The sequence below is a fragment of the Lagopus muta genome, chromosome Z, assembly GCF_023343835.1.
Source record: "Lagopus muta isolate bLagMut1 chromosome Z, bLagMut1 primary, whole genome shotgun sequence".
Taxonomy (NCBI): domain Eukaryota; kingdom Metazoa; phylum Chordata; class Aves; order Galliformes; family Phasianidae; genus Lagopus; species Lagopus muta.
This window is the reverse complement of record NC_064472.1, coordinates 37318707-37337394: the sequence shown is the minus strand read 5'-3', so window position 1 is coordinate 37337394 and position 18688 is coordinate 37318707. Positions and strand designations below refer to the sequence as shown.

At 37.5% G+C, this 18688-nt stretch overlaps 1 protein-coding gene across 4 annotated transcripts in view; it reads right to left on the bottom strand.

Annotated features, from left to right (window-relative positions):
• Positions 1 to 18688, bottom strand: part of PCSK5 (proprotein convertase subtilisin/kexin type 5) — a 264954-nt gene that overhangs the window by 232780 nt on the left and 13486 nt on the right. For 2 of the 4 annotated variants that reach the window (XM_048930511.1, XM_048930515.1), the window contains exon 2: positions 4657 to 4761. In XM_048930511.1, coding sequence (XP_048786468.1) covers positions 4657 to 4761 — 105 coding nt within the window. Of the gene's footprint in view, positions 1 to 4656; positions 4762 to 16625; positions 16650 to 17636; positions 17696 to 18688 lie in introns of those variants that run through there. The other 2 variants (XM_048930513.1, XM_048930512.1) reach the window with 2 other exon arrangements.

The window sequence follows — 18688 nt, the reverse complement described above, 5'->3', positions numbered from 1 at the left end:
GACTAAGCTAAAGCCTTATTCACATAAAAGCTCTTTGAGGAAATTAAATAAAGAGTCCACAGTGGTATATACTGCATTACTTACCAACTAACTTAAATTCCCCAGCTAAACTCTACATGTGGAAGTCATCATGACTCCCTATTATTTCACTACCATGACGTATTGATTCTTTGACCTGTGAGCGCTAATGCAGATTGCAACTACGCAGGCAGACATCAGTAACTCACCTGGTCCCAGTGTTTAATACTACTGTTGCTCTGTTTGTCTAACAAAATCTTTTAGTTTGCTAATGAGGTAGCACTTAGCAGTGCAGAATAAAACACAACCTTTCCCGTTAACAGCTTCTTATCAAGAGCTTCTCTAAGATTTCAGTCCAATAAGTCTGCTTATTAAAACTGGGATTTTAGTATGATAATAAACTTCTTCATTCCTGCTGAAGTTTGTGTCTTCCACATCAAGCACAAATAATTTTTTTTTCTTAGACAGCCTCACACTCCAATCTCAGCACATTTAGACTCATGAACAACTGGAAAACACAATTTGATGATGCATATTGAAAATTTTGACCCTCATCTCTATTTGCAATAAACATTCTAATCCAGTGATCAAATGTGTTGCTGTCCAAGACGGGCTCCACAAGCAGTGGCATATTCTTTACCAACACAAGATCATAACCTTGTGGTGAAATCTATCCTTTCTCCACCTCTTTAAACATCAATCTCCTGCACCAAATCATGGTATTATTTAGCAGAGTGAACTGGCACAACCCTCGCTACACAGCCACATGGTGAAACATTTACTCCTGGCTTCTCCCACTGTGCTCCCCTCTGCCCTCTCATGAATACCCGTAATATTCCACCAGTATTAGAGGAAGGATTCTGCTGTTACTGTTTATCCTCTGAGGGCTGCCCAGACAGCTTGTTTCTGGCTCCTCAGAGATGTGCCTGCTAATGTTTCATGTGCTGCTGCCACCAATCCTACTAAGCTCATGATGGCAGAGGTAGAACACTCTGAATGCTTCGTGTCACCAGGTCATACTGCACTGGAACAGGCTGCCCAGGGAGGTGGTGGAGTCTCCTTCTCTGGAGATGTTCAAGACCTGCCTGGATGCCTACCTGTGCTACCTGGTGTAGGGAACTTGCTTTGGCAGGGGGGTTGGACTCGATGATCTCTGGAGGTCCCTTCCAACCCCTACAATTCTGTGATTCTGTGATTCTGTGATACAGAACTGCTCTGTGTATGGCTAGGTGAGACCAGGAGAAATGTAGATATCTGCAGCAATGTTTCCACCAAGTACTCTGATCATGGAGCAGAGGTGACAAAGGCATTACACTTCTGCACAATACATTTTAGCCACGGTAATTGAAATTAGGTAGCTTTACTGCTTATTGAAATGCTTATTCTCAATGAAAGTGAGACTGGACATCCTTCACTTTCAAGTGATGAGGGAATCTGCATCAGCAGCTAGGAGTTCAAACTCAAAATAAACCTACCTGAAATAATTTTTTTAAAAAAAGAAAGATGTCATCTTGGTTCATACTGACAAACACTAATGCTGTAATGATTTCCCTATTAGTAAATGTGGTATTTTACTAGAAGTTGAATTATTATTTTTAGACTTTGCAGCATTCTTATTCACCACATTTTTTGTTAAATTTCTGTTATGATGCAAAGCATTGTGGGAACCTCATAAGCAAAGTGGAAAAAACTTGAGTTTGTATGTACATAGATTTGAACATTTTATCAATCTTAAAACAGCATTTCATCCACTTAAAAATTTTATTTTTCTAGATTATTGCTTTGCCATTCATTCAGTACTTGATTCCATGGGACATTTTCCTCCATACAAGTCACAAATTTTATTATCACAGCCCTTCACTACAAACTCTTCACCTCACATAATAGTTTCTTGTACGAAAAGACAACCTTCACATTTATACTGTCCATTTAACTTCCACATACTATCGTTATGTGCAAGGTGCTTCAACTATACTATTTCATCAGAACTGTAATTTCTTCAGTGACAGAAGAATTCCACTGGAGTTTCTACATGTTTTGTATTGATATACAGCTTGATTTACACAGCAAGGTTGCAATCCTCCTTTCATACCTCCATTTGACTTAGTGTATCATTACTTCACCACTAGTGCACCACATTTTTTCATTCCTTCCCTTGGAAATGCTCAATTAGTTTGATTCCAGGGGAAAGTTTGCCAGCAATAAACTCATCTATTCCATATCTGAATTAGAGCTTCATGATACTTTTCAGTTATGCACCGACTCTGTCCGTCTTCTCCACTCATTTTTCATTCCTGCTCCCTTTGTTTCACAAGTAACCAAAACAACATTACTGAGCAAACTCTATGGAGCTAAAAAAGGCTCTCAATTCATTGCATGGTGCTTTCAGTGACCCCTGCCAAATGCCAACCACAGATATCACATCAGCTGGAGGGACCAGAATCTGGTCTCTGCAGTAGATTTCATTGAGTGCTTAGCTTAGCTTTGACAAATGGTACTAATCTTTGTCCTGACACAGACTACTTTTTGCTTTTCTAACAGCATGTAGAAAACACCATGCAATTACATCAATGAATACAAAAGGTGCTGTGGAGATAGTTATGTTTCAAATTTTCTACATGATGATATATGTTATGAACATTAAAACCCCACTAATACATTTCTTCTTAAAACTATCTGATCCATTTCACCTCCGAGTGACAACCTGCAGTATTTCTAGGCAAAGATATGTATGATAGCAGTCAAAATCACGTTACACTGCACATCCTTTATCTTTTCATCTAAATGCCAAGTAATGTTCACTTAATGCTGAGACAATTGACAAAATGTGTAATATACACATCTTCCATTTATGTTCCCTGTTGAACATATTCATACAGTTTTTAATAGTGTCAAGATTCCTTTCTAGAAGAAAGACCAAGCCAAAGATCATCAAAGCAATTCATTAAATGAAATCTGTAACAGCAGCATTTTACATTACCTGTATATATTACCAGTATATCCTATATATCTATTTATCTTCCCTCTTATGGCCAGACAGTGAAATCGAATACAATCCACATAAGTAGTTTAGAAATGCCAAATATCAAAATCCACTCCTACAGGTAACTCAAGCAAGGAATTTCCCCTCAATAAAAACTCCATCATTTGAAATTTCATAAAGCAGCAAATTAGTGACTCACATCTAAAGCAAGCACAGATCAAGCAATTGTGTGTACATATTACACAGAGAGGATTTTAGGCATTAAGTAAACTATCATTAAAATGATTTGGAAAGTACACAAACCTTAGTGTTTCCTTATTCACAAATACGCATGCCATCTAATCTGCTGCAAATATTGGCATTAGATACAGTGAGAATCATAAATATAATGATGTATAATACCAGTCCTTTAACATTCTCAAAGCCATGTGATGTGGCTTTTTTAAGATTAAAACTTTCGTTTTTAAAAGGTCCAGCTTATGCAGTGTAATTGAATTTCCAATCCACTTCAATAATCCTGAAATGTTATATGCACAAACTGGCTTTAGGTACACAGATACATGTCCATATTTTGACATGTCTATGGCTGCACAATAATTTCCAAGCACGAATTCAGTGGAGCAATGAAGAGGTGAATACCAAACATGTTACTAGATCATGGTATTAGACTGTCAGCTTCTTTTTGGTTATAGAATACAGGGCTGACTACCCTGCACAGCCCTCACTAGGGTTTCTCAGTATTGCAGTGATATTTAAAAACAATTCAGAAATTGGACAGAAAGACCCCTGTACATGCGGCAGCACAGAATACAGAATATGGGACAAGATGTAAATGCTGAAGCATGGAACATGCTGGAAAATAAATTATGGCCATATTTCTGTGCTGCTCTGTGCCACAGAATTCCTCTCAGTTTTGGCCACAGTAAACAGGGCTGGGTGCCATTGGCACAGAGGAGTGTAACAGCAAGAAGTCGTGGTGGTACATGCATGTGAACCTGTACGTATGTAAACCGCTGAACCTTTGGGAGCATGGGAAACAGCATGGGCTGATGAAAATGTGAACACTTTCCCTTCCTTTTGCAGCATCACTAGTTGTAAGTGCAGTGCTGTTGGAAGGATGAGTCAGTCTTGGCACTCACAGGAACAGATACATACAGCAGTCAAACAGTCTTTTACTTTTCTTATTTTTTAAATAAATCAAGCAGATCTTAAAATTATGATTCGAACTACTGGAAAAGACCACAGAAAAGATTTTTCTTATATTAACCCCTCATACTGAAGAAAAAAAGCAGGAAAAAATTGACAAACTTTCTTCCAAGCATTGACACCATCCTATATTGCTCACCTTCACTTCAAATTGGTTTACAGAGTTACACATGTGCTTCTGCAAAAAAGCAAAGCACAGTGACCAGTACATTAAGAAAATTCCTATACTGCTCCATAAATATGCTGGACATTATCATCCAAGAATAGCACACTCTTGATAGCATGGTATTGTCTTCACTACATTTTAATTGGAAGCAGAACCTTAGCAAACAGATTATGTGTCAGTTCTTGTAATGCTATATACCATTCAGGTAAGCATCTCATGGTATGATATTTCATATAAAATATGCAAAGGCTTTTGCCTCCAACACATAGGTGGATATTCTTACCTTTGGTTCCATTGAAATGAAGCTGTGGGTACCTCTACTCGAGAGAACTGACCTTTTAATTGTTTTACTATGGTAAAAGTGGTAGTAATCCTTCAGTGTTCCAATCTGTAAGGGGAGAGATGAAAAAAAGAGAAGGAGATTTAATTTATGGAAAGCGGTTTTCTGTTTTTCATTTTTAAAGTCTATAAATTATGCAATTTCCTGCCATGCTGAAATGTTACTTGAACCCAGTGATCATCTTTCAAAAGAAGGACATATGATATGAAATGGATGGAGTGTCCTTGAGGCATTAACTGCATAACCAAAGATTATAATTGAGCTGCTTAGTCTGTCTGTATCTACCTTCTTAATGTTTAATTTATATGCAGTACTTAAAGTAATTCTGTATCAATCTATATCCAAACTGTCTTCAAACGGCAAGTATAAAAGTCATCAAATGACTATACAGCCATTAAAAAGCATTCCATTTAGTTTGCTTCAGTAGCTGTACTATAAAATGCACTAAATTTGGCTATTTATATAATTAACTTACAAAAAGCATGTTCACAGCATCAGACTATACAACAAGCATGGGCTCCTCTCTTGGCCAAAGGTGATCAAAGAAGTAGAATAAAGAAAGGTGAAAATGTTAACCTCTTAAGATAGAAACTAGTTTGAAGTACAAAATCAAATTAGGCAAAGTTGTACATTTCACAAAAGTACACTATTTTTTATGCATCCTGTCATCACACAGTAACAATACAGGTGTTAAGTGGAGACAGACTGCAAAATTTGAAAAAGAAATTTCCTCACTAGTCTCACCAACATAAAAGAAATTCTTAACGTGAAACTTTAGTTTCACAGACCTATAAACAAACATTCAGCATACATCACTCTGAAAGTAATGCCTCCTGTTTATTTCCATGGAAACTACAACAGATACGAGAACAATCGCACAAGAACGAATTCTCACATACAACGCAGTAGTTTTCAACATAGTCACCACCATTCTATGTGCTTTTACCAGCCATGAACAAGAGAACACATGATGCACTCATAAATATCTGCACTGGTGGAAATGACCACTGTTTCACAGCTATTACGACAACATCATTGCTATGAAAATGTTGCCCATTCAGACAAACTTCCACTGCGCTCACATCCACTGTGTGGTCCCCAGAGATGTTCAGCAAGCATTGATAAATGTCAGTGGGAGCCATTTTTCCTGCACGGAGGAATGACACATCTACATCTCCATACATCCATGTCCATGCTTCCATGTCAGGCATCATTTTGTCATACTGCCCCTCTACTGCCATCTGCCACATGGCAAAAAATATAACAGAATACTGGTGGAAAGGTTCAATTTCTACTGCCGTGCCACCAACATCCACTTCTGATAATGTGGGCCAAGATAATAAAATAGGAGGCATTACTTTAGGAGCAACCCTGTTATTGAGGGAGAACATTTCATCAAGTTGTGAAATTTCAGTAAATCTTGTAAGACGCGTAATAATTTAGACAAAGCTTCTTTAATGGTGAACAAAAAATGGACAACAGAGCTTACTGTTATTTCAAGTTAAAAGATGAAGCAATTTTGGCAAACTGTCTTGGTTTTACAAATGAACATCAAAAAAGATGGAGCAACAAAGATCCCATATTTTAAATTTGTATCTGTAAGAATACACATCCAGCAAATTTGGTTGCTTAACATTAAATGTTCAAGGAGAACCGGAAACAAGCCACTGAACTCCAAAAATACGCTTTTAGAGTGCTAGAAAACAAAAATCTTGAGAAAATCAAAGTAAAGCTAAGAAATACTGACAGATCTTTTTTGTTGTCACAAAGCACTTGTACATTTTATCTTGAAGATGTAAGTGGAACTGGGAATGAAAGGAAAATTTTTTACAAAAAGAAAAAAAAAATCCATCTACCGTACAAAGAGTCCATCTATTGGGAAAAATAACATCAGGGTCATACTCATCACTGTTCAGTTCATACAACAGTATCTCCCTTTCAGGAAGAATCTTTTTTTTTTTTTTTTTTTTTTTTTTTTTTTTTTTTTTTTTTTTAAAGTACAATATCAAAAACTTCAGTCAATACAAGTTGGTTTATCACAAATTAAATATGAATTGGTTTGACTAAGCCTAAGTTAAATATACTAGCACTGGAATACTAATCTCCATGCTGTCTTCTGTCTGAAAAGGCAATTCAAGCTTAAGTGGTGTCAATCTGTCTCATGGAAAAGCCTGGTCTCATATCTACATGGGCATAACTGTGAATAAAGCTGCTTAAAACATACATGTGGAAGCTTTCTCATGGACAGCTCAAAGAGCAGAAGCATCCCAGGACTTCTGAGGTCACCCACACATGGTCCGCTGTGGACTGAAGTCTGTTACCTGTGCCACAGCAAATAGAAGTTCTCTGTTCACAGACCAGCATATTCCTCTGGTGACATAAGGAGCCACACAGCCCAAGTTGCAGAAGGTAAAGGTAGTGATTGGAAGAATGAAGAACCATTCACTACAGAAGATAATCAGTTTCAAGACCATCTAAAGAAGCTGAATGCGCACAGGTCCATCTGAACTGATAAGATACATTTGAGTGTCCTGAGAGAACTCGTGAATGAAGTTGCTAAGCCACTATCCATCATTTTTGAGAAGTTGTGGCAGTCCAGTGAAGCCCTCACTGACTGGAAAAGGGGAAACAATCTCAGTTTTCACAAACACAAAAAAGAAGGCACCAGGGAACTACGGTCCAATTAGCCTCACCTCTACATCCAGCAGGATAGTAGATCCTCTTCAAAACAATGCTAAAGCATGAGGAAAATAGAGAGGTGATTGATGACAGCCAACATGGCTCCACTAAGGACAAATTGTGCCTCACAAATGTGGAGTTACAGTGTTGTCGGAAAAGGGAAGATCAACTGAGGTCAGCTGCCTGGACACAGTCTGTATGACATCCTTGTCTCTAAGTTGAGGAGACAAAGGTTTAACAGACGGTCTGTTTGGTGGATAAGAAATAGGCTGGATGGTTGCACTCAGGAAGTTGTAGCCAACAGTTTGACATCTAAGTGGAGACCAGAGACAAGCGGCATTTCTCAGGGGTCATTTCTGGGACCAGCACTCTGTAACATGAGAGCTGAATCAAGTACAATCTCCAGAAATTTCATAAAATCATCACAGAATCACAGAATGGCTTGAGTTGAAAAGGACCTAAGAGATCATCTAGTTTCGACCCCCCTGCTATCTGCAGAATTGCCAGCCACTAGAACCACTAGACCAGGCTGCCCAGAGCCACATCTAGTCTTGCCTTGAATACCTCCAGGGATGGGGCACCCACAACCTTCTTGGCAAACCTGTTCCAGTGTCTTATCACCACCTATTTGTCATGGATACCAAAGCTGGGTAGTGCAGTTGACATGTTGGAGGGATGTCATTCACAGGGACCTTGAGATGCTTCAGAGGTGGGCATATGGGAATCTCATGAAGTTCAATAACGCCGAGTAAAAGGTGCTGCACAAATACAGGCTGGGCGATGAGTGGATTTAGAGAATGACTTAGTGGTGCTGGTTGATAAGAAGCTCAACATGATCCAGAAATGTGTGCTTTCAGCCCAGAAAGCCAACCATATCCAGGGCTGAATCAAAAGAATTGTGATCAGCACATCACTCCACTCTCATGGAACCCCAGCTGGAGTAACTACTCTGGGGCCCGCAGTATAAGAAAGACACAGATCTGTTGGAGTGAGTGCGAAGGCCACAGGAATGATTAGAAGGCTGAAGCACCTCTCCTATGAAAACTGGCTGACACAGTTGGGTTTCTTTAGCCTGGAGAACAGAATATTCTAGGGAAGATCATAGCAGAATTGCAGTACATAAAGGAGGCCTACAAAAAAGCTGGAGCCTGCAAAACAAATCTCTTTTTTAGGAAATGTAGTGATGCAGCAAGGGATAGTGGCTTTAAACTAAAAGAGGATAGATTAAGCTTAGATATAAGGAAGAAATTCTCCACGGTGAGGGTGGAGATGGAATATGTTGTCCAGAGAACTTGTAGATGCCCCCAACACTGGAAGTGCACAAAGCCAGATGAATGAGTCTTTTAAGTAATTTGGTCTATCAGAAAAAGTCTCTGCTCAAGGCAGGAAGGCTGGAACTAGACAATACTTCAGGTCCCTTCAATCAAAACCATTCCATGATTTTGTGATTCTATGATTCTATTATACACAGTCTCAGACAGAACAAAAAGCGGCTTTGATGCTGATTTTAGTCCCAAGGAAAATAATGGACATTCCTGTACACAGTTATGCTGCTGCATAACTTGTGACTGCACTAACAAGGGTTTATTCTCAGTTTAACAGCCTGTAGGACATTGAACAACTCTTAGCATCAGGCCACATATCTGAATTATTATTATTTGTATCAGTTGCTGAAATTTGATGCCAGAGTTAGAACCAATATGGGTGACGAACTCTCACAAGTCAAAAGTAGTCTGATGAGCCAGTTCCTGAATGTTACTGGGACTCACTGACATAAGGCTGAGATACTAACTGCTGGGAAGTGATGCTCCACAAACAGTGAGGTACATATTCATTGTACCAGAATACTCTTGTAATGGGTACATATCTTTTCAGGACTTTGCTGTCACCACCATGAATTACTACTATGTGCACAGAATAGTATTTGTGCCTGTGCACAAGAATACGCATTATTGAAGAAATATACCTCAAGTGGGTAATTGTATTTTATGACTGCACAAAACTGCATAAACAGAAACTTTCTGCATTTTAAGGAAAATAACCTTTCATCTGCTTTCATGCTACACAGATCTCAACATCACTCGTTCTGTGTGCTTTGTTTTACACTTGCTTGGAGAGCTGGGTTTGTCTGGGTGGTTTTTTTTTTGATGATAAACTGTAGCTCGAGGATATCCACCACAGCAGAAAGATGTGCGGCCTTACTGCACTCCTACAACTTAGATATACTAGCCACTCAGAATAGACTGAAGGAATATACAGGCTCTACATTCCAACAAAAGGAGAAAAGTCTGTTGCTGTCTAATGCTCAATGGCTGCACTTCCTCGGACACCTTGTACTTAAGAGATAGAACTAAACCCACTGAATTAAGCTTCAAAATTATAATGCAGCATGACCAAGCATGACCAATTCTCATATAATAATAATTATTAATAATAACAGTAATAACAATAAGAAAGGCAATATAATAATGAGAGCTACAGCTTTACTTTACAACTGTCAATTAAATAAAGAGATCTCTAACCTTTTAAATGGAATTTAATTCATACTCACTAACTGCCAGTGCCTCCCACAGTAAGGTAACACCAGTGTTATTAAAAATTTTATTGCCCTCTTTCCCCTTAATGGGAATTTACTTAGACCTTCCAAATCCTTGGACTACTTGGAGAATGGTTTAACTATGGAAATATAGCACAATAAAACTTATCATTATGGATGTTCTTGTTAAATTGTTTTTTATAATTTAACTACCAGGTCTTACAGGCACTCTCAGAGGAAAAGAAATGTAAAGAAAGAAAGACCAGACTGCACAGCTAACCTCTTTAGAGACTGATGGCAATTTAGCTGTTATATTCTTGGGAAATCTTTGTAATCTCCTTTTTGAGCTGGGAGACATGATCTCTTTAAAACAAGACTGAGGAACATTCCTGATGAATTGCCAGGTGAAAAGCAAGGAGAATAGGTGACGGGGCAGGGGAGACCTACTCTCTTTATAAGTAATCTTTAACACTGAAAATTTTAAATGGATATCTACATAAATTTTAACAGTAGTGTGCTACATTTATTCAAGGATAAAATAATTCATGGAAATAACTGTCCTACAGTATCACAGTGGAATCCCAAAAAGCCAAAGCATCCACACACACACATCAGTTTAACATTTAGTAGGCCTTATTTTCTTTTCCTCAGCTGCAAAGATGGATATATTGGAACAAGGGCCAAGCTTTCTAGGCTTTGTCCTTGGATTGTATTTCTCCCATCTGCAATTTCATATTCCAAAGTGGTATTAAGAAAATTTAGGACATAATTGCTAAGTGAATTCATCTACATTCATATGTGAATGTCCTCATAAACTCTGTGAGGAAACAGAAACGCTAAAGTTGCCAGTTAAATGTACATTAAGTATCTATTTATGATCACCAAACTGACAGATATGATTAAGCTCTAAAACTACAACTGAAACTTCCATGCAGCAGAATATGAGCAGATGAGTTCTTCAAACTAATGGAAAGGAGCAGAAGAGATACTTTTCCAACAATTTCTTATTTAGTGAAATATATAACTGTTTTTTTTTTAGCGTTTTATGTGTCACAGAAGAAAGTGCAGAGGAAATGATGTTTCAGAGAAAAAATTAACACATTTCAGTCTGAGAAGGTTGAAACAATGTGTTGATATTACCTCTGATTTTTTCCTTGCATCACATACCAGTGAAGCCAACAGAGTATCAAAAAGCATTTTAATAGAACAAAACATTGACACGGATTACAATACTGTTTATGCTTCTTTGGTGCACATGGAAGGTGTGTAGCCACAGCTCTAAATTCTGTTTTCTCTTTGCTCATTTTTATCCACAGATTGAAACAGGTTTATTGCTACTGAAGGAAACTTCTTTTCATTCTTTTGTCTCTACACAGTTAAGAAGTACCACTTATTTCATAACCAGGGTTCTAATCACAATGTTCAGAGGGCAGTGCAAATGCTATTAGTTATTCATAGACCTACTCAAACTAAAACATTCATACCTGTAAAGGGCATGTTCACCCAAGGCCTGGAACCTTGTGCTCCAAGAGCTGCATACTGTACACTGTTTTTCATTTGTTTTCTCCTGTAAAATACTGCACTACAGCAACCACACTTTACTAACCTTCTTCTCTCTTGCCCAGAGTACCCCTGCTGAGACAGCACTGACAAATCTCTGCCAAGCTGAGGCTGGAAGAAAAATTATCAAAAGGGTGTCTCAAAGCTGCTCTCTCCTCTGGCCTGCAGACTGAGATGGGGGCTTTTATCTCAAAATTATAACCTCTAATTTTTTTATTATTATTATTTTTTTTTTTTTTTGGTCATCAGAATAGTGAATTTAACATTATATGTGATATAGAAGAAACAATGGCAAGGTTTGCCCACATATGCTACACCACAGTGAGGTGGACAACTGGCTCCCTTTCAATTCAGAACAATATAGGGCAATACAGAGCAATATATGCAATATTTTGGAGAGAAACACGGGCTATCAGGAACTAACTCAACCTAGAAGCTAAAATTCTAACCTGTAAGGTCTCTGTCCAAATATTTATGCTGTTAGATAGTTTCCATACAGGAGATATGCCCATACAGGAGATAGTGAAGGAGTAATACCCTTCACTATCCCGCATGAGTTGAAACATCTTAAACACTAGCAAAAAGCAAGCAAAAGCCACCAACAGTGCTGAAAACTATGGTCTTAACTTGAGCTGTAGAAGCAAGATAATACTACTCTGAGGACAAGTACGAAGGGCAAAAATAATAATACTGAGTTTCTGCATAAGAGATAATCCGCACATTACACGAATCTACTGGATGGGAGAAAATAAAGGGCATTTGCAGTGATTCCAAACTTTATGAACAAGAAGAGTTTCAAGTAGTATAAGAAGCAAGGTGATGTTGGTATGAACACACAGTATCACCTCAGACTTCACTCAGACTACGCCAAAAGCCTAGCTATGCTCCAGCTCTGTATACGGTTGAGGTAGGAATAACCTGGGAAAGTCACTTCAAAAGTAATGCCTCCTATTTATATATTTGGAAATTGTGACAAATACAGAGAGCACAATGACACAGTTTAATAAAGCAAATTGTCAGCTATAAAACACAAGTTTTCAAAACACTCTATTTTTTAACATAGCCATCACTGTGAGCTGTGCATTTTCACCAGCCACGAACAAGAGCCTGCACACCATGCTCATAAAAGTCTGCACCAGTGAAAGGGAACCACTGTCACTGTCGCCACAGCTGAAATATACCATCTACCACCTCACTGGGCTCACATCTGCTGTTTGGTCTCCATCAACATTCAGTGAGTGTTGATGAATGGCAATGGGCGCCATTTTTTCCCCACGGAGGAATTCAGTGATGCACCTCTATCTACTTCATATGCACTTCCATGGTAGACACCATTTTGTCAGACTGTCCCTCTGCTGCCATCTGCTCCAGAGTAACAACATGTAACGGAATACTGTCAGGAAAGTTCAACCTGTACCGCTATCCCACCAACACCCATGCCTGACACTGTGAGACAACATAAAATAGGAGGCATTACTTCTGGAGCAGCCCTCCTCACTTGCCATTTTGTATCTGCACTCCTCCCATGTTCCCTTTTGTATTTTCCCTTTTTATGGCTGCAAAGGGAACTGCTACAAAGTGAACTGCAAATTCATTTTGCCATTTCAGAGCAATGCCACCCATCTCAAGCTGGACTTGACCTGATGTTTACCCCTCCTGTGCTACTCCTGCCTTCTGGAAACATTTTTCAGGTCTCCAAGATGGAAGTTCAGATACAATGAAACACTAACCAACATCAATTCCATGAAAAAAAAAAAAGCTACACAGTAATCAACAGCGCTTGCTTGGTTTCGTAAGATCTTCTTCCTGGAAGACAGAGAAGTTCAGCAAGAAAAATGAAAATCCCTCCTGAACCATCAGCATATGATCAACAAACAAAACTCAACACGGGCAAATAAACTAAACCACATTACCGTTATAACAGAAACATCATGTTTTCCATATAAATAAATCAAGTTGTATCTTTCCATATGCTAGGAATGTACTAGGACTTTACCCTCTCCTTCTGTTCGAATTAGGAGAAAAATGCACAACTTCACTGAATTAACAGATGCCATTCTTGACTTCTGTGTTTCTCCTTTGTGTTTCTGCTACTCTTACTTGTCTGGGCATTTGTGAACTAGAAAAGTACAGTTGAATTTCTAAACAGTCAATATCAAAAATGAATACCAAAGCCACCAAAATAAAGTAGCTCTGAATTATGCTCTTTTAGTTAAGAATGCTACTGCCCTTCCTTACATTCTGTTGCCACACTAAAACTTCCACTGGAAGAAGCAAAATAAAGCAATATGCATGCTACTCCAAAAGTAATGTCTACTGTTTTGGCTTGAGACACCAAAAGGTGGATGTGGGTGGAATGGCAGTAGGTGTTGAATCTTTTCATTATATTTCATTATATATTGTTGCTGTGTGACAGATGGCAGCAGAGGAGCAGTCTGACAGAATGGCATCTGACATGAAAGAGCATATGGAGCAAAGGTGTGTCACTGAATTCCCCCATGCAGAAAAAATGGAAGCCACTGGCATTCATCAACACTTTCTGAACATTTGTGAAGACCAAACACTGGATGTGTGCATAGTGAGGTGGTGGATGGTGAGTATCAGTAGTTGTAGCAGTGACAGTGGGAAATCTTTGCTGATGCAGATTTTTATGAGCGTGGCAGGCAGGCTCAAGTTCTTTGCTGATGAAAATGGACAGCTAACTGTGGTGACAGTGTTGAAAACCAGTACTCTGTAGTTCTGAATTCACTCTATCAATTAGTGTCACTGTACTCTATGAATCTGTTGTTGTTTCCATGGAAATAAACAGAAGGCATTACTTTTGGAGCAACCCACCTATTTTAACTTTTCAGGTGATTTGATTAGTAGGATAAAAAAATAAAGTAATGATAATTAAAAAAAAAACGCAGTTCTATTTTAATTCCTGATATCATTCTAAACCTGTATCAAAGCTGAGTTTTTTTCTAAGTCTTTTTGAAAATTTTAATACCAGTTTGAGTCCTGATGTACATGTTAGAAAGCTTTAACGTTCTCAGGGAGAAAAAAAAAAAAAAAAGACTGTAGCCAAACATATTCCAATGTGGATTACTGCTACAAAAATACTCATTTTTTAATAGGTTTTCTTTTCAAAGCTTTCTGTTGGGTTCTAGAACATAGCCTAAATGTATTTAAAGTATTAATTCTAAGCCATAATTAAATTGTAGCTCAAATTACAATTTAAATTTAAATGTATGTATGTCACTCCAGAAGTACTGCTGCCTTTTTAGTTCTACAGAAACTACAAGATCCACCTCCAACATCATGGGCCAACATAACAAAGCAGCAGACATTATTTTTCTAGTTGCTCCCACAGAATTCTAAATTAGTTGTCGTACTCTAAACTGTTTTTTACAATTCCAACATTCCACTTCTGTAAATAGAGAAACGTTCAACTCTAAATATATTTAGAAATGTACTTAGCAGTGCCAAGCACAATAATTTTCCTTTGCAATTAGTAATTGATTAATAACTTCTCTGAATTTTGGGTACACTGCACAAAACCCCATAAATCATACTTTCTGCATACAGGTTACTTTGTACAGCTGTATGATAAAGTAAATAATGCCAAAAGAAATTTAGCTTTGGGGGATTTCAATACTTCAATTATCTCTTGATAACTTTATTTAGCTTATTCCTGAGGGAAACAGAAAAGTAAAAAAAAAAACTTTAAAGAAAAAAAGCAATAGAAAATGTTTTGCTTCATCAAAAAATAAATATTTTGACTTGCAACACAACCAAGTTTTAGTACAGCTATCTTTGCAAGAATAGGAGAGTATCAAGGTATAGGAAGGTCGCTGGTCTTGGGAATTAATATGAACACATAAAATAACTTCTGATATTAAAAAGATAAAAATCAGAACAGTATCAATAGCTTTATTCTAATACACACTCAATCACACTAAGAATTACTGATTTAATCTACCCTGCTAAACAGGATGAAAAATCCTTCCAAAGAGGATTGTGGCAGCTTTTTTGGATTATACATTCATTCAAATCCTGTAGATTTTAGAACGAAGACCTTCCTGTCTTACCAATGGAGTTATGAAAGGAGAGAGTGGTTAGCTGATTTTCTTTAAAATAAAACTCCTTACACATTTGATCACATTTAATTATAAACAATGCTACTACTCTACCACTAAAAACAGAAAACTGTGCACCCTCTGATCCTTGCTGCACAATACCTCCTCCTCAGAGACAAGGACACAAACATGTGCCCTTAGTGTTAAGCAAAGAAAGAATAAGATGCAGCAGCTGGTAGATATCAGGACTCTACACTGACTATTCAACTCCAAATCAGCAGAATTTTCACCACAGTAGTTGCAATGTCAGTAAAGGTTAAATGTATCTCCTGTCTAGGACTGACCAGAAGGTTTTGACTAGAAGAATAATGTTCAAATAAGTAGCTAAAAATTTATGAACGCAGAGCTCTGTTTTTGCTTTTTGTTTTGTGAGAGTGGGATTGAATTGCATGTTTGGTCTTACAAGGGAGGCGTTAGTCTGAAGTAGCTGGTGAGAGATGGGGAAGGAAGCCATTTCCACATCTGTCATGAAATTTTACAATCCAAGTACAACTATGGGCTTTTAAAAATTGCAATCCCAGTGCCTCTGAGAGCTCTAAGGAGGCATCACAGCAACTGGCAAGTTCACGTCCCTATCAAATAAAGCAAAACAAGGTTGCTCAGCAACCTGTGATCATTGGTTTTCAGTTCCAGGGCAACATTAAGCATTTCATGAAAATTCTCAAAAGGAAATCAATTACTGACTCCTTTCCCATTAATCTTTTCTATTGTTTCTTTACAAAACACAAAGCAGTGCAATGTAAACTGATAGTTCATGCCCTTTTGTAAAGCCCAATGAGTCACTGCCTCATTTCTGTAAGTTAAAATGAGTGCAAGAAGCAGTGTATATATTTTCTTCTGTAAGAACAAGTTTAACCTTTCCAGCATTTAAAGAGACTACACCACAGCTATAAACCCTCATCCATTATAAGTTCAAACTATGACAAATGTTGTTTGTATTTGCAAAGCTGTTAGGCGATATGGTAATGTTTGTTTCACTAAACAGCCCCCATGAGCATATATGAATAGGAAACAAATACCTTTAGCATTCTGAGAGGTCCACTGTGTTCTGAATTTTTTTCTCCTTTACTAACTCAGTACTCTGTAACATAAAATAACTAAATGATATATACTGCATTGCCTGAAACAGGCTTTGCCGTTATTTTATTGACTTCCAATTCTACTTCATGTTGTTTTACTGAACAAACATAAAAATGACAATGAGAGAAAGAAGACAGATACTCATGCCACACCGTGAATGTTTATTTAAATAGCAAACTGAACTCTATCTTATTAGCTACTCTGAACTGTATTACTGGTTTCCTCTAATCTATACTCTCTGATATGCAATTACAACAGAATAACGTAGTTTGACAAAGTTCTGACACCACTACTCCAGACATGAAATGAAAAGTATAGTTAATAAATAGGTGGGTTTTTTTTTCCTAACAAAATACCACAGCAAGAGAAGTTTCACAGCAAAGAATGTTCATATTCCTTTTAAATCCTGATCATAAAATATTTAATAACCATTGTCCTTGTCCTGAAACTTGTAAACACCTGACCAGTCCTGGTAGGATCAAGTGCCTTCTCATTTACAAAACTGTAAATCAGAAATAACTCTGTTGAAGCTAATGGAATTTAAGAGGCATAAATCAAGGGAAATCAAATCCAATGGGAATACTTTTATGTGTAAAAGATTTAAAAACTGGGCACCATGTTAGATGCTCTCTTATATCTCTATCCAGTTGTTTAAACATCAGTATAAAACTCTTAAGCACATTAATAGCAAGAGAGTTTATAACATTCAAAATGACTAATGCATTGACCTACAGTAGTCTTACTGTTTCCAGTGAACATTTATATTGCCAGCAATAAACCTTTTCACACTGTACTTTGTCTTACAAATCTGAATTCAGGTCTCACTGGTCCTAGTAAGTACAATGTTTTCATTTAACTGACTTTCTCATGAGACTCGATTTAAGTAATTTCCTCCTCTATCACCAATATAATTTACAGAAGAGTAATAAAGAAGTGACTCACGGGAATACCTAGGACTGAGTCGAGTTCATCTATGTGGTATGTGTAGGCACTAAATCCAATGCTCTTTTACAGCAAACCTACAGCATACTTCTTCAACTTTGTACTGTAACAAAGTCTGATGACCTACCACTCTGTACAGCAGGCTTAACCAAACACAGATAAACACACAATCTGTACAGAACCAGGCACAAGACTGATACATTCACCAATCTTTTTTCATCAGTGCTGGTGCTATACAAAATTTATACTGTTTTGTATAAGAATGAGTTGCCAGTAACTGTCAATAATATAAGCAAACTCCACATTCACGTGTAACCTCATTGATTTTGATAAGACATCTTGAACAACAATTATTCATATGAGTGACATTTTCTGAAGGGGATTTTTTTCATTTCTGAGGTTTAATAATTCAGAAAAATTTCTCTTTGACAAGATCTACAAGCACATGTAAAGAAAAAGCAAATAACAAATCAAAAACAATCACCAAAATCAATGTGTCACGTAGCATTCAAAATGTGTATGAAATAAAACATCATCACAACTAGTTTAGTGAGGGTTTCTAAAAAAAAAAAAAAAAGATTACTTCTGTTAACTCTGTCCATAGTCAGGTATGATTCTACTGAGAGTGGCAATCTCCATCCAATCACAACAGAAAAAACACAGTGCATTAATTTAGAAATATACAGGTCTCTCCTGCTCTATGTTCTATGCTCTATGTTCTATGCTCTATGTAAGCTTCCATGTTGGGTGAAAAAGCTATTAATGTTAAGTTCAGCTTTGACTGGAATACGTGGAATCTTCCACTGTGTTTACTGGGAGCTGCAATAAGCGCTTAATTAACAAACTCAACTGTCTTGAATCCAGACATCAATGAGGAATAAGGTTTAAATGTTAGGTTAAGTTATCATCCTAGTGCCTAAGCTCCCATACCAGCTTTAAACTAAAGTTCAGATAAAAGTCAAGTAGAACTGAGAGCCAACTGTACCTCATGATGAAGTATCTAAATTTGTGAAAATCAATGACAAGCTTCAGGTCAAAGCTTTCATATAACATTCATTTT